Raw genomic sequence first — 17,021 nt, forward strand, 5'->3', positions numbered from 1 at the left:
TATGAGTCTCGTATTTTCACAAAATCCGACCCTGTTTTTTGAGAAACTTTTACGGTTGGCAAAAGCCCTTAAATGTATTTACATTCTGTAATCACTTCTAGTAGTTTTCATTGGTGGTGGCGGGGTACGCCACTCTAACCCAGGATTCAAACTGCATTCACACAAAAAAAATTTGGCATGCACACAATCCAGCATTACTGTTTGTAATTTTATCTTCAAGTAAAATCCTCAGCAAGGCAACCAACTCCTATGTGCTTTTTTGTGAAAGACTATAAATCACATCAATAGAAATACACAAAGTAGCTGCTCTCTGAGTGTTTGCTGCTTTGAATTCTGGGACATGTAGTGTTAAACTGTACCTGCCGTTACCATCAGTGACCACCGGTGTCATCAAATCAAGCAGAAATCTTAAGGATTTTAACTTCAACTCACTAACAGCACGACGTTCATCTATCTGTCAGACAAAAACACAAAGACAAACCTTCACTACTGCTGCTGCTGCTGCTGCTGCTGCTGCTGTCGCCGCCTTCACTGCTCTCTGATCCTTCCTCTTCTTTCTCCTCTTCATCATCCGAGTAGAACTTCTCAGTGGATTTGGGTTTCTTGGCCTTCCCAACTAACGGTGCCCACTCTTGCACCTGATCAGAAATAGCCGAGGGAAGTGAGGGTCAATTAAGTCAAATCATTCAAAGAAGTTACTCAGTGGTGTTGATCAATAGTTTTTTGCTTTGTTGTTGTTTAATGTGAAGAAAACTGATTTGCTTACAGACTCAACTGTTCACACAAAGCAAAGAGTGAAGCATGTAGACGTTATAGTGGATATGAACACCTCTCAATCGCTTCACTAAGAGGTAATAGAATAAGTCAATTAACTCAATTAAGTCAATCAGGACAACACAGATTTCCCACGTTACCAGATATCGTTTCTGATAAATTAACCCTATATTAAAAACTGGGAATAAAGTGCTCGTGTGTTCTGCTTTATTGTTGTTTATTGTTGTATTTGGATCCCCATTAGCTGCCACAAAGTAACGATTATAAAGCTGGTGCTCAGAGAAAAAAAGAGAATCAATAATATCCCTCGCTGAAAAACAAAGCTCTTTAGATTTTGTAATTTTTGTTCTTAAACTTATAAAAAGTCTTTGGGCCGAATGGAACGGAGGAATGAATGTTCATTCCTCCAACACACACACACACACACACACACACACACACACACACACACACACAACAAAAGCAGGTTGGAATGGTCATGTTGTCGGCCAGTGAAGGTCTTTTTCAAACATAAGTAATAATATAAGTGTGCAGAATAGAATAGTGCATCAGGCTTCTCGTCAGTCAAACTACACACTAAAGCGTTGAGGTCTTCTTTAACTCTTCTGAGTCTAGGCTCAACATTCCCTTCAGCTTCAGCTCCAAACCTGAAGTTATGATCTTTGGTCTAAGTTCAGACGCCGTCTCGTCTGTGAGCTAACCGACCTCACCTCGTATGTCAAGTCACGAGCAAAGAAACCTCAGAGTTAAACCTCTGAACCCCAAAACCCACCGGCAGGTTTGAGAGGTTGGACTAAAGACACATCTTCATTCTCCGGCCTCTTTGGCCCACTAATCATTCGATCTGTTAATTTGTACATTTCTGTTCATTGTTGTCATTGCTACGTCCTCTTTGTGTATTTTCTACTGTGTGTTTTACATTTCAATGTTCTGTTATTCTATATTTCCTCTTAACGTCAACAAATCCCATGAAAACCAACAATGCATTAGTCCGCCTGTCAATATTTGGTGACGTCTCTGTTTGTGTCTCTCTGCTCTGAGCCCACTGGTGCCGCCTGAAGAAGTACATCTTTAAATCTGGGTCACTAATAACTCTCTAAAACAGCTGGTCGCTTTCAGCAAAGTTACTCAAAAGCTGTCGGGCACAATTAAATAAGATGCTGAAAAGATATATTGTGAAGCCCTAGTGTCGCCTCATTAATGTTTGTCAGGCATAATGAGAGACACGGAGAGAGAACGTGGTGAGAATCAGTAGAATAAGTAAAACCCTGATTGTTAGTATGTCAGCAAGGTGGACTTCTTACTGGCTCAATGACCTCCACGTTCCTCACAGACTGGTCAGGAGCAACAGCTGGCCAGTCGGAGAGCTCCTGGTATCCGGCGGCTTTACTGTTGATGCTGTGGGAGAGAGTGCCCAGCTGGAAACGGTCTCGATCTGACAAACAACGAGAGAGGTGAAAGGCAAGAGGGGAGGTCATTTTAAAGAAACGGAAAATAAACTAAAAGTTTCAGCAAATAGAAGATGATTCAAAGTCACCCAAGTCTGGACCCAGTGGCTTAATGTCACTGTTTACATTTAGAGATCTTTAATAGAAGATGCATCCACATGATGCTAATATCAGCTCTCTGTTTTATCGTGCACATAAACACACATTCTCTCTCTCCCTCTCTCTCTCCCTCCCTCTCTCTCTAATGCAGGAAGATAATCAGTGTCTGTGCCTTTGGGAGGTGTGCTCTAAAAACTGTGCTTTGCAAACCAAAAAGAGAAAAAATAGCGTTCAGTTGTGAATATTAAGAATGACAGGGGTGGTTACCGCTTTCCATAAACATCCAGTCGGTGCAAACCGCCTCTGAATTCTAATGTTGTGGGAGGCAGTTTCTGTCCCTTTTGTCAAGGAGGGAGAGAGAGAGAGGAGAGGGAGAGAGAGAGAGGAGACAGCTAAATGAGGGAGATCTTTTTTCCTCCGAGTGTCTGAAAAAGGTTAGCATTAGCTCAATAATTTACCCATCTCATTAGTCCAAGGTAAAGGGGTCTGACCTAACTGCCCTTCAGAGAGACAGACACACCAGAATAATAAAACCGCCGCCTGAATCAACTTTACATACGAGTGGAAATAAATGTGAAATAGAGGTCCAGCTAATGTGGATTCAGTGATGGGCTTTAGATGGATTACCAAACAGGGGAGGAAAGGTATTCAATCTGAAATATTCAACCTATTTAGAGGATTTAATATGTGCTAGGATAAGAATAACAGGTCGGTGTATGAAGTACCTTTGAAGGCGGACTCGAGCACCGGGGCCGGTTTGGGGGCCAGCAGGATGCGCCGGGCGTACTTGTTGAGGGCGCCGCTCTTCTCGTTGGGCACTATGAGCTGCCTTATGAAGCGGGTTCGGTCTCTGATGTCGTAGCTCTGGTCGTATTTGCCGAGGTTCAGGATGTACTGGGTCAGCAGCTTAGTCTGGGGGGGGGGGGGGGACAGCGATAAAAGATCGGTTGTTTATGAAACTGATTCAGTAGAGCAGAAAGAAATCTCTTTAAAGAAGAATAGATCGACATTTTAGCTGCAGCATTTAATTCCTCAAAAAACTACAACTTCACTACATCACAAGATACACACACTTTCTATGACGCCCATGTCCATGAAGCATTATAAACATATTTATAATCTGCTTATAACACTGTATGATATACAGATATAAGCCCTCATAAATATCCATAATGCTTTAAAGTATTATAATTCTAACCTTCTTTGTCATGCATCATCATGTGATTGTAAGTTACTCCAAGTGGTCATTGTTTGCTTAAAGTAAAGTAAAAAATCTCATTAAATCAACAATACTCGTTCCCATGCCCAAAAATCAATAAATCATTCATTCACACATTTTGGTCCACTCTTCCTCTACATAAAGACGGAGGACTTGCAGTGACATATATATTCAGGCAGACATGAAAACAGCAGCATTAGAACCCTGAATTGTCTTTTGCGTCTCCTTCTCTCTCCTCCGCCGACACATTACGAGGAGCAGGAGGTGTAATGATGTGCTCGTTTGAGGAGGCAGCGTCTGGGCTCATAAACCCGGCTCAGAGGCCAAAATCACCCCCATCACAGCGAATGGGCCTGTAAACACAGAGCGGCGCTCGGAGATGCTCCATTACGTTAAAGCTGTCTCGTTCACGGCTCTGTATTTAAACTGAGCATTTAGCTCCGAGGTTGCAGAAGTGTGAACATTTAGCTCTGAGACATCGCCGTGTCTTGTGAAATAAAAATGAAATCCATATTTAGATAACAGGAATCTTTTTTAATACTTAATCATGCAAATGCTAATTGCGGACATCAGTAGCGTGACTGCAGCACCATATCTGCTCAATGTTCGGGTGAACACATTAAAATGTCTCTTGGTATTTAATGTACCTGCTTGGAGTTGGTCAGGTAGAGTTTGGCTGCTAGGTTGACCGTCTGCAGCTTGACGATGTCCTCCTCTGCCGTGAAAGTCTTCGCCATCTTACGGAGCACATCGGGGGCAATTTTTGGCACCCTGTCGCAGTACTCGCCCATCAGCCACAGGATGCTGGCTCGAGCCATGGAGACCTGCAAGTTCAGGGGACAAATACAACAGTTACTCAGATTACATGCATAACACGTTTGAGCATTTGTTCCTGTCTAAACTCTCGTGTTGAATGATACAAGGACGAAACGCACCGTGATGTTGTCGAAGAGCTTGGCCATGTGTTTGATGATCTCACTGTGCTGGGTGGGCTGAGTCTGAAGCAACTTCTTGATCACCACCACGCTCTCCGCCACCACCGTCTCTGCAAAGACAAGACAGGAAGTTCTCATAGAAAGACAGACAATCACAGCACCATGAAGGGAGAGTTTGGATGTTTTGAAGCAGGGTAGTGTGAGGTACGTATGAGGAGAGGTGCTCTCTTCAAAGCCACAAGACTCCTTGGACAAAAACAGTCATTTTAACCTCGCTAAAAACGAGAGTTGCTGGTGTACCGCTGTCTTGATCGGTTAGTTTGTTTGTGATATTTTTTGACTTTGGTATTTTAGGTTTGGATTCAGAAAAGTCACACAATAACACAAACAAACTAACCGATCGAGGCAGCGGTAGAACAGCAACTCACGTGTTCTGTGAGGGCAAAGATAACGGCTTCAGTTCCCCGTCTGAAAGGGCTCTCAGACAGCTAAATATTCTAAATACAGACACACAAACTGATAGAGAGTTTAGGTGTCTAAAACACGCTTTGCTGCTGACCCCTTAGCTTCTGTACCGATTCTCCAAACTGTGGGCGTGCCGACCGCCATCTACTGCAGTAATACACCGACTTATGTATAAGTACTTCATTCAACCCCACTTCAAAAAGATCTGAACTATCCCTATAATATACAGAGGAAGGCAAACACAGATATCTGTTGTCAGTGAAGGCTTTTTACCGTCTCTGTTGGAAAGCAGCAGCACCAGACCGTTGAGACAAGTGTCGGTCACCTCAGAGATGTTGGTGGCACACCGGCCGATGGCTTGAATGGTGGCTGCTGCGAACGCCTTGTCCTGGCTCTTCACGTAGGTCTGAAGAAAAAGACAAGAGAAGGAGGGTGAGGAAAGGAAAACTGGTTAAAAGTCACACACAGGAAGAGTAATGCCATTTTCTCAAGGTTGACTAAACACAAACCTGAAACTCCCTCAGGATAGTGGAGATGTTTGCTTCATTGGCCAGGTTGGTCAGGATCTCCAGCTACAAGAACCACAGGGGAGAGTTAATAAAATGTCCACACTCTTCCATAAACGTTACTTTAGCTGTATTGCTTCCAGAAAGCTGAACTGTTCCACGTTCAGCCTCGGTTTTGTACATTTAACTTAAATGTAAGAGTAACTTCGGTGTCACGATGGAAGAAGAGTTTTGTGCAGTTATGAATCTGTACTCGCTTCATAACAGCAGTTCTTTGTGCAACTTCACAGTTGATATAATTCATGCATTTTATTCTACCACAACCAATCTGTTGTCTACAAACCTGAAATTATCCTGCAGCTTGTTTCCCCCCAGAGGTTTAAAGAGGATAATACGCAACCATAAGGTGTGAAATTATTTTCTAAACATCATTTCACAAGCTCAAAATCTTATTGACCCTCATTCATCATATGTGATAGTATTTACCTTCAGTGTTTTGATGTGCGTAGCGTCTGTAGATCTCACATAGAAACTCTTCATGAAGGGCTCAAACATCCCCTGTTTGGAGAGAACTCATGTTATTAGAGGAGCCTGCGTCAGAGCACCACGGCACCATTAGAGTCCTGCTGTCCACGAGCAGACTTACCTTCCTCTGGATGGTCATCGTGGCGATATTCTGCAGCACGATGTACTGAACCTCTCTGTGCACGAGAGAGAGAAAACATTCAGACGTCGACAACGTGAACTCAAAAGACGTGTGTCAAAAGACGGTCAGTCATCAGAGCTCACTCAGGAGAAGGCAGCATTCATATATGTATATATTTGATGTGTTTTTGCATTACCTGTGGCTTCTTAGTAGTCGAACCAGTGACTTGGTGACAATGTTGACTTCATGCTGAGGAGCCAAATGCCAATAGAGCTGAGCGACGGACATCACCACCTAGAACACACCAACACAGTCGGAACATATTCTAATCCCTCTGAAAAACATTTTACAGCTCGTAGGCAGTGGTGGAGGAAGTATTCATATCCTTTACTGATGTAAATGTACTAATACTACTCTGTATAAATACTCCACTACCAGTAAAAGTGTCTGAGATGTAGTGGAGGAGAAGTATAAAGTTTCATAAAATGGAAATACTAAAGTAACTCAGAATAAATGTACTTAGTTAAATTCCACCGCTGCTTATAGGTTGTGTTTTTGCTTTTTAGTCAACTTTACATGTTACTTTTACTTGATTTTATGTTTTTTATACATCCCTAAAAGTGCTCTATTATTATTATTACTACTGTTGTTATTACACCACCATTGGTTTCTTTTCCGCCCGTCTATCCGAGCTGAAATAAAATTCCTTCACATGCATTCCTCTACAAAAGGCGCCCACGACACGACGACTCGATGAAGGTGATTTTTCAGCGGGGCTTTGAATAGCAGGCGGACGTGTGTCCATCGTTGCAGGCAGAACGAGAGGGTTCATCTATATGAAGATGGAGGACGTCATCGTGTTGTCGAGTGTCACATTTTAATCAACACTTTCATTTGGGAGCATTTTTCCTGCCGCTGCTACACAGCGACAGAGACCTTGAGGCTCCAGGGTGATGGAGATCTGCACTCACTATGTTTGTTATCGCTTTTATTTTCCTGCACTACAGCGGGTATGTGCGTGTGTGTGTGTGTGTGCATTATCCTGTTTTTATATGTGTGTCCAGGTGTGCGCGTTGCATTTGTGTATGAAAAGGTGTCTTGTAATGCATCACTGCTGGGGAAGAGAGTTTTAAAGTGTTTATACGACCATACGGGACTAAACTAGTTTTAGTGTAGCTTTTATCTCTGAGGCAGAGCTGAGATACGAGCAGAGCCCTTGATCGATGTTCATACCTCCGGACAGCTTAAAAAGCAGCACACACACACACACACACCTGCTCCTAATGGCTCGACTGTGTGTGTCTGTGTTTAAGTGTCCTGCTAACTCACAGCCGTGTTCCTGCTCTGCAGCAGAGGTTTGGTGTTCCTGAGCAGCAGTCTGTGATCTGGATCCATGGTGTAAGGCTTTGCCTCCGTCTGGTCTTTCTTCTCCTCGGAGTCGGACTCATAGAACGCCTTCTCGTTGTTCTCGTCAAACATGGCCCCCTGACGCACAAAAGAGTCACAATACATCACACTAAAAACAGTGTTTTTCAGCAGGTTATAGTGAGCTAAATATAAGAAGTAAACATATACGGTATATTGCCACTTTATGGGTCTGGGTCTGCTCTGGTTTTAGTCGCCTCACCTCCTTCCAGGGACTGGTGAACTGCGTCCTGGCATAGCGCGTCAGCATGGAGATGATGACCACCTGACCCCACTCCTCCACATCCACCAGCAGGTTACACAGCTTTCTGTAGTTCTTATGGATCAGGTCGATGCGGTCTGGACACACCTCCTCAAAGGCCACCACCACACTGCCGGCCACCAGCTGCAGAGAACGAGGAAGAAGAACAGAGAGGGAAGCCGACTCGTGAGGGAAACGCTGCTGTTTTGTGTTTATTTCTCTCCAGCATTAACACTTAATGGAAGTTTAAAGGATGTGAAGCTGTTCTGTTTGACAAACTGAACAAATACTTTATCTCTTAAAAAACGCTGTAATATAAAGACTCTAGAGGAATAAAAAGCTGGTTCACAGATATGACCACGGTAAAGAAAACAACACTATTATAGCACTTAGAAAATACCAATTTACCACTTTGATTACAATACACACAGTTCAGCCTCCGAGTAGTTAGCTGATATTTAGAAGGAAGCGCTTAAAGTTTTAACTCACTTATTTTACACGATGAAAGAAATCCATCAACGAGTGGTTCTCATATTCTTCCCGTAAATTATATTTTTTTTTTCCTCAGGTACAAAACACACACACGACTGTCTGTGAGACTGAGTGAGTGACATGGCGGCGTATTAATATGTAAACACAATTATCTTCGGAAGAAGAAGAAGAAGAAGAAGAAGAAGAAGAACCGGTGCATTTACCCATCAGCATTGTCATGAGCCTGCATTGATTGTGTGTGCACGGCTGCTGTCTGTAGATTCTCTGAGACCTTAAAACCGGACCTTAAAACCGAGTGACGTTCTCACACTAATACTGCTGAACGGATCACTGGAGGATCAAACGACGACATGTTATGGTTTCACTCTGATGTATGAAGTTACATTCCTCTAGTGACCCACAGAAAGTCACATGTTAACAAAGACACTCGTAGGTTCTGCAGATCCAGCAACGGTCTCATTATCATACGAGTTTCAGAGAGGTTTCTGGAGGCTGCGTTTTGTTAAATTACGTTGCCTCTTAGTGAGCGGTGTTTGTAATATTATGTCCAACCCATTTATATCAATGAGAGCGGGCTAAATAACAGAAATACATCTCTGTATAATGCATTATAGTTCATCAGCACCACAAACTACGTCCTCCTAAATGATCCTCCAGTTGAATCAACATGTTGAATGAACATTCATCGTTGTTCTAGGCTGCATTAGTTTCAGCTAGGTGTACCTAATAAACTACAACAGAGTGCTTATCTACTGACAGCCAACACATCTCGTCAGCTACTAAGAATATTAAATAAATAATCAGATTTGTAAGTATCACCTGAATGGAGATTTGCAATTATGTACACTGGCACTGCCTCTGCATCCATTAGTAATATTAATGTGAGGACATGCGGTTTATGTCATGATGAGTACAAACATCACAGTAGCCTAAAGCTGCCTGTAATTAGTATTCTTTATCTATTCTGTTTGTGTCGAGCAGGATACGTAATGTTTCAGGGAAAGGAATAGTGCAGTCTTTCTTTGGAAAATAAACTGTATTCAGTTTCTGTAAATATCTGGATCAATCGGGGAGAAACCAACTCGAGCAGAGGGATGCTGTACACGATATCGTTTTCTGTTGGTTCGAGTAGAAAACGTGGATTAGATGAGTTCAGCAAAATTACACAGAAATAACAGTCAACTCTCACCTCTAGAGACATTTTTCACAGCAGACATTTTGACCCTAAATAAGCAAGTGTGACAATTTCATGGACCTGGTGAATACTATATTACTCAAACAGTCAAATTAAGAAGCGTCTTAAAGCTGCATTCTCTCTAGTGTCCATCAGGGGGCGACTCCTCTGGTTGTATAGAAGTCTATGAGAAAATGACTACTTCTCTCTTGATTTATTACCTCAGTAAACATTGTAAACATGAGTTTATGGTCTCAGTCTCTAGTTTCAAGTCTTCTTCAATACAGCATGATGTTCATTCAGTACATTATGGTCCATTTAGAGTCAAACAGACCATAAAGCAGGGGATGCTTTAGGGCGGGGCTACACGGTGATTGACAGGTCTCAACCAGAGACGTATACGGCGTCTCTACGTCACTCCTCCTCAGTCCAAATATGGTCACTTCCTGTTTACTGGTTGCAAAAAGCCAAGATGGCAACGGACAAAATGCCGAACTCAAGGCTTCAAAACCGCAGTCCACAAACCAATGGGTGACGTCACAACTACGTCCACTTCCACTCACCGCTTTTATAGGGTTCTAATAGAAAGTATTTCCAATAAAATAGTGTTTTCAGGGACTGATGTACATCTCCATGTTAAAGTAGCTTCACAGCAGCTTGAGGCTGTAGATAAACACACTCAAAGCAGTCAATTATAATACACGTACTGTATATATTCAGCATGTACCGGCGCCGTGTATTTTTACTCTCCCAAGGCCTCTGCTGTCTCTAAGGCTATTACAGGGAGCACTGTTTCTGAGCATGTGTATCCTGCTGCAAGGCTTTGTGCATTCTCCAACCAACTTCCCCCATTAGACACAGCTCCAAGGTAAACTACATGCACCATCAACAAAACTGACACCCCAATCTAAGGAGTTCATACACCGCCTCTCCCTCCCCGACCATATTATCTACCCTGCGTGACAAGCCGGTAATGGAAAAATCACACTAAGCAAATGGTTCTTCTAATAACAATAAATTTCCTATAAAATTATGAAGGGGCCCAAACCGTTTCCTTGCATCTATTTTGCTATGAATTCTAATTAGGGTGGCAGAGAGGCAGAGAGTGCTGGGTCATCACGCCAGAGACAACGTGCGCCTTGTTGATTGATGGCGCGGCGCGGGGTCGGCCTATCCTCCCTTCGCTCCTGCTCTCTTCCTCCTCCCTCCTTTTCCTCTTAAATTAATGGGCATCTCACCTAGCCCCCTGATCATACTACACCCCCCGTCCCCCGCTCCTCCTTTCTGTTCTCATTTCAATTTTGCAGAAGGTGCAGGGGGGGTGTGGCGGTGGGAGGGATCGATCATTTATCTTGTAATGGCTGGATAATAGATCCATCACGGTAAAACAGCTGCACAAACGCCTGTGTTGTCTCTGTCATCAGGCCTTCCCATTTTCTCTTTAAACCAGCGAGCAGTGTGTCACAGCCATTTAACCAAACAGGCACATCTGTAAAGGTAAATGTCAGGAGGCCCGGACGGTGACACGGACGGGACCAAGAACCAGACGTTTCCTTCTTCTGCAGGCAGCACGGTGACATCAGCTAACTAGCATTTCCCTAAATTAATTCACTGCTTTGCAGTTAAAATATTCATTAGCATGCGATACGGTTGTTTTATAAACATAAAGGTGTCGGGTAAACTGGCAGTAAGGTGTCTAATTTAACAGCATTTCTTTCGGAGCAGGACAAGTTTGGGTGTAATAAATAACATTCGGACTATGGCCGTGTTTGATATCGCATGTTAAAATAATATTCATTGTAAGAATGACGTGTAATGGAGTTAGTGGTGCGTTCCAGCTGCATATTGTGAGGATATTGTGTATGCAAGGAATGCATCGATTAGCAAGAATTTCTGAGAATGAGACGTGAGCTTACCCGTGAGGGAATACCCAAAATGCATTGCGGCTCTTAAGACTGTCCAATGGGAGACTGCGAAGCAGATGGTTTAAATAATTAACCGCTGGACAGAGGAACGATGGCGAGCGACTGATTGAGTAGTTAGTATGCAGCACGTAGAACGCAACTTCCAACTCAACATCGGACTCTTCATGGAACTGAATATCTGTTGCCTCCACACGGCTCTCAACATGGCGGCTCACAACACTCAGAGGGAGAGTGACTTCATTCTCTGCTAATGAATAGCTTGATCTACAAGTTATTTATTACTGGCAATGTTAATTCATACAAGCGTATTATAACTTAACTTCAGTCACATGCTATAGCTCAAAACACTTGTTAGATGTGAATATTTTCTGTCACTTTTGTTTATTTATTTATCTATTTTTATTTAATCGTATACAAATATTTGTACGTGTTTATGTTTGTCTGGGTGGGTTTATTGTGCACTATTCTGTGTGTTGGGATATTTCTTATTTAAACTCAAGTAGGTTTCCACATATCAGGAATTTGCTTTTTTGTTTTGGTGCATAACGATAAACCTAGTCAGAGAAAATGAAAAATAAAAAGCAAGTACTGCAAAAGTCAAACAAACATAAATACAGAATACAAAGACGTTCAGGAGAAAATATGTATATGTGCAAAATATTGACGAATGAATGTGCAAAAGTTAACAGTATAATCTAACCCACAGCATCATTTAATCCACACTGCCTTCTGTTCAACATTTAAAGTCTGCAATCCCACGCTGAGAACAACCCTTTAAGACGTTAGAAAAGCTGCTTTCCTCCGGCTGTGCAGACTCAGTGAACTGACCTTTGTTATGTGATGAGAGCACTGAAGGAGCATCCTTTATAGAAATATCAGCATTTATAAATAAATAAATACAATGGCGACAACACTGACCATCTTCTTAATGCTGCACAGTGTCGCCCCAGCATCATGTAGAAGAAATCATTGCTTTCCACCATGTTTGGTTTTTCCACCATTCATCACTGACTGATGGTGCTCTTGCGTCCGTGTGATGATAGTGCCCCCCCCCCCCCTCTCTCTCTCTCTGTGTCCTCAGCCTCACAATGTGAGCTCCAATAGGGGGAGAAGTCATCTGTCTTAGTTAGCGTCCGGGGCTAAATATGCTATGCATCTGGTACTACCCCCCCCTTTGGCCTGAGCCGCTTTGTTTTGTTTGCATAATGACAGGTATACGCTATGAATACATAATTGTGCATGACTCGCACGTACAAACAAGGCCCACTCTGCATTCTGTCGCCTAACGTCTACTTATTTGAAATGTGGCATTTACATGCTCAGTATTCACTGTGACCTCCTCAGATGAGCGTGCTGCCTGCTGACATCTAATCCGCTGTTTGGGGCCGAAACACAGAATCTGAGAATCCAACTCTTTTACGGTCCAGTTGTGTGAGAAGAAGGAAAAAAAAGAAGAAGTTGGCCTTTGAGAAAATTAAGCTGACACTAGCATCAGTGTGAAAATTCCCTCCAAATGGACACTTAACAAGGAGCATCTGAAGATGTGTGGGTTTAAGTGGGTGTTAACAAACCATGGCATTGCCGAATGAGCTGTGGGATGGAGAGCCGGGAGGAGAATGGCTTGACTGCGGCGCCCTCCAGTGGCCGGCGTTGTGCAGCAGGTAGTTTACTGTGTGGTTCAGCCTGTACTTACTGTGCTTTTGTCTTTCAGGAGTTTCTCTATCACTTCGATCAGCTGCTCCTTCTGGTCGGGATCCAGGCTGAGGACGAGAGAGAGAACGACGAAATGTTAACTAAGGAATGTTAATGTCGAGCAAACTGACTAAGTGATGATATAATTTATGAATGTTTCATGTGAGAAGTTTGTGTGAAACAATGAATTTTCAGGAGATTATTTCATTTCAATCATGAGTTTGTTATTTTTAGGAACTTTGAAAACTATTTGTCTGTATTTTTGCATATTTTAAATAGATTTTCTGAGAGGGACTGAGAGGGAAGACTGAATAAAGCTCCAGGTCTTCACCGTGCCTTTGTCCTGTGGGGTTTTATTTAAGTTTATATCTGAAATAATGATCCAAACTTTTAAAATACATTTTCTTTGACAAATATGAATAAAATGCTGAGATATAAGCGAACTGTTTATTGTTTTAAAAATTGTCTTAAATCTCTTAAAACCTCGTGACCTCACGTGAAGCTTTAGCGACCCTTCAGGGACCCCCAGGTTGGGAACCAGTGCCTTGGTCTTTAGTGGGCTATAAATTGAGATTTCGGACACGTGGGACTCATCCAGATGTTGCATCATAACTGACAGGTGGGGTGTTGTACGGTTCAATTTCACAGAAAACAAAATGTCCAAACATTCACTGGTTGTGGTGATTTCTGCTTTTGTTTGTCATATCTGATTCTAAACTGAATATTTGAGGTTTTTCAGACTGTTGGTTTAATAAAACAAACAATTTAAAAACATCACATATTGTTCTTTGGACGAATGTATAGTGGGAACCAATCGTTTAATCAAGAAAATAATCAGCCGTTAAATCGATAATGAAAACACTCCTTAGTTGCATCCCACTAAAATAAGAATAAATACAGTGCACTACATAATAAAAAGGTGAGATTACAGACACGGCTCTCGTCCTGATATCAACCGTTTAAATCAGATACATAACTGATCCAGTCAAGTTCAGTTTTACTGCTTTGCTCATATTTGAAGCACTCTGTCATTCTTTGACTCATGCCAGTCTGACTGAGACTCGGCTGATAAGAGCGAGATAACTGCAGGGCAAAGCCCCTTGTATCAACACGAGCCGACATTTACTGGATTAACTGCTCAGGAATGAGCCGGTGAGGAGAGCCAGGTGAGCCGACGGGTGCAGCTACTGTCGTCGGGTGCACAGCAGTGTTACCTGTAGAGCTTCTGGATCGCGTGGGCCGACGTCTTCCTGACATACGGGGACAGGTCGGCCGCCGCCTCCTTGATGGCCAGCATCATGATGGGGACAATGATGGAGACCCGGATACTGGACAGAACCCTCAGAGCGCTGGCCCGGATGAACTGGTTTGGCTCCTGCCACGAAGATACAGTGTGTGTTAGTGTGTGACAGAAGGTTTTCTGAAGCACTTCACAGAAAATGTTTAGATTAGACGGAAAGAGCATGTTGGCGGTAATGAAGAGAGAGAGCCGGATGTAGAAAGGTTACCTTGAGCGCCCGCTGGAAGGTGCTGATGGACAGCAGAGCCAGATCCTGCTGCTCCTCTGCATACCTCACCAGGTACACATACACAAGCTTCTTCAGCTGCAGAGGACAATGACATCAAACAGCAATGAATTGAAGCAGCTGTAAGGGGAACTTAAAGCAGCACATGGGGGAGGAAACAATGGAGGAAAACCAGCTGTGTTCTAGAAGTTCAGCAGGTTTATGTGAGGAAACAAAAGGACTAAAATGAACAATAAGGAACGAAACAACGGGACATTTGAGTTTATTATTTCAAGGAGTAGAGAGAAAGTTGTCCCGTCTCGGCGTCGCTAGCTGCAGACTGGACCCAGTGTTGTTTCAGGCAGCGGGTGAGGTTCTGCCATTGCATCATTTGCGTCGCCGCCCTGTGTTTTAAGCTTCCACGCCTCTTCTTTTTCTCGCAGGAAAGCCTGAGATAATATTTGTCCGGCTCTCCGACGAGTTTAACTGGAGGCCGAAGGTTTGCTCGTCTGCTGATTCACATCAGAGATTTAGGAAGAAGAAAGAACAGAACTAACAGAGCGGACTTGAGCCTGTAAGACTGCGGGTTCATAAATAATGGAGCTGGAATGAAAAGCGGTTATGAGGAATGATGATTTACTCCAGGAACTATTTATAATTTCATTTAGGAGCTGATTTGAGGTGGAGGTCAGGGGTAAGGTTACATCTCAGGTACAATCACCAGAGTTTAGTTAGTAATCAGCACCATGCTTCCTAATGCAGCGAGTATTGACCTGCAGCAGCGCACCACAGTTCTCAATCATCGTTCTGGTCATTACCGCTGGAATTAATGGCATTACTCACGATAAAAAGGGAGGCACAACCCATCTGCCCTCAAGGATCTGGTTTCTTTGACCACGAAGCACCCGACCGATTTCATTCTGCAGCAGGCGATTAAGGGCTCTACAACTTGCTCGGCATCAAATGAGACTTTACTTGCAACACATTCTCTCTTCTTGTCACTTTAACACGCATTCAAAAGCAGCACAGCAAGCACACGGTCGTGTATGATACGTGGCGTTAAAATGATGTGCAGCAGTGATTAAAGAAAATAAAGCACGCTGATATTAAATCACGCATCGCGGTCAATAACCTGCGTGCTCTTGTGCTGTTTTCTAATTAGCGGAGAGATCAATGGCTGCTCGCGGTGGTCAATGAGAGAAGAGAAGAGGGTGGGAGCAAGAGAAGAGGCCATTTTTAGAGAGATGCACTAAAGGTGAGTAGAAGGAACCGAGAAACCAGCATAGCAGCTGGTGTATACGAGGTGGGAGAGAGGAGACGTGACTGTGGGCTCTCTGCTGCCAATTACATCCACCCACCTGCTCCTCCTCCACCCACCCACCCATGAGGTGCTTTCGGCTGCACGCCTTGCACACCAGCGCTGGGCTCCAGGCCCCCCGCTCACATGCTGCCCCTCACGCTGCCTGATTATTCTGCCGCTGCTAATCAATATTCACAGGCTCTGGGCATGGGAACCCCTCTTGAGCTGTTGCTTAGTGTTTTGGTCATTCCCTGGAATAGTCTGAGCACAAGAGTCCGGCCATGATTTAGTGGAGTGTTTTACACAGACACACAGCTTCTTACTGTATCTTTGTGCTGCTGCTGCTGCTGCTGCACTCATTTGTGATTCATAGCAAAGAAAGACTAGCTGTGCTACTACTGATGGAAAAGGGAAAAATATTTTCTCTGATAAAAAATCAAATAAGTCAAAACTAAATGAAAAATAAAAATGTATCCGGTCACAGCTGGGTAGATCTGTGGAGCCGACATTATCACAACTAGAGTTACCGTTAGAGACTCTTAAGTCTTATGTCATCACAGGTTTAAGTGGCTTAATTGTCTGAATTCCAAGATTACCTCGTGACAACAGTTTAACTGACTTACTTTGACTTTTATCAAAGTACATTTTTACTCAAAGCCTTTTACATTTACTTAGAATTTCTGAGCTCAAATCTGCAAATGTAGAATATCTGACATACGTTGAGATTATAAAGTCATAAATCAGTGAGAAAATAGTCTCTGAATAATTTGAAGAATTTCTTACCTCTAAACTGACACAGCTTGGTTATCTGTCTGTATGTAATCTGTCATTAACAGCATTTTTCTTCCAGCCACCCAAAAAGACATTTCCTTAACAATTCAGTGGTATTTCCTTTTCACTGATACGTGACACCGGTAGTGGTTCTTTAACAGAAAAATAGATAAATTGTGACTTTAAACTCAGATGATATTTGAGTTTTTCTTGTAAAAGTTAAACTCTAATCTTGGAAATTCAGAGTTTTTTTCTCTGAATATTACCCTCGTCCCCGCTCCTCATATGTATATGACTGATCGTTTTTATGTGTTTTAGTTTTGTTTTTATTTGGCTTTTTTGACCCATGTACCATCCAGGCTAGGAAAAGAGAGGGGCATAGAACATAGAATATTTAGAAATAT

The 17,021-nt window shown here is 42.9% G+C and overlaps 1 protein-coding gene across 2 annotated transcripts in view; it reads right to left on the minus strand.

The window, feature by feature from the left end:
* ap3b1a (adaptor related protein complex 3 subunit beta 1a) overlaps positions 1-17,021 on the minus strand; it is a 48,304-nt gene that overhangs the window by 24,771 nt on the left and 6,512 nt on the right. For both annotated transcript variants that reach the window (XM_031859925.1, XM_031859924.1), the window contains exons 4-18: positions 14,550-14,645; positions 14,256-14,416; positions 13,043-13,109; positions 7,720-7,902; positions 7,422-7,577; positions 6,289-6,386; positions 6,093-6,147; positions 5,933-6,004; positions 5,450-5,512; positions 5,214-5,346; positions 4,476-4,585; positions 4,188-4,364; positions 3,047-3,233; positions 2,079-2,209; positions 482-638 (exon numbers count right to left, since the gene is read on the minus strand). In XM_031859925.1, coding sequence (XP_031715785.1) covers positions 482-638; positions 2,079-2,209; positions 3,047-3,233; positions 4,188-4,364; positions 4,476-4,585; positions 5,214-5,346; positions 5,450-5,512; positions 5,933-6,004; positions 6,093-6,147; positions 6,289-6,386; positions 7,422-7,577; positions 7,720-7,902; positions 13,043-13,109; positions 14,256-14,416; positions 14,550-14,645 — 1,846 coding nt within the window. The remainder of the gene's footprint in view (positions 1-481; positions 639-2,078; positions 2,210-3,046; positions 3,234-4,187; positions 4,365-4,475; positions 4,586-5,213; positions 5,347-5,449; positions 5,513-5,932; positions 6,005-6,092; positions 6,148-6,288; positions 6,387-7,421; positions 7,578-7,719; positions 7,903-13,042; positions 13,110-14,255; positions 14,417-14,549; positions 14,646-17,021) is intronic.

This window comes from Anarrhichthys ocellatus, unplaced genomic scaffold (assembly GCF_004355925.1).
Source record: "Anarrhichthys ocellatus isolate YVR2014 unplaced genomic scaffold, GSC_Weel_1.0 scaffold23, whole genome shotgun sequence".
Lineage (NCBI taxonomy): Eukaryota > Metazoa > Chordata > Actinopteri > Perciformes > Anarhichadidae > Anarrhichthys > Anarrhichthys ocellatus.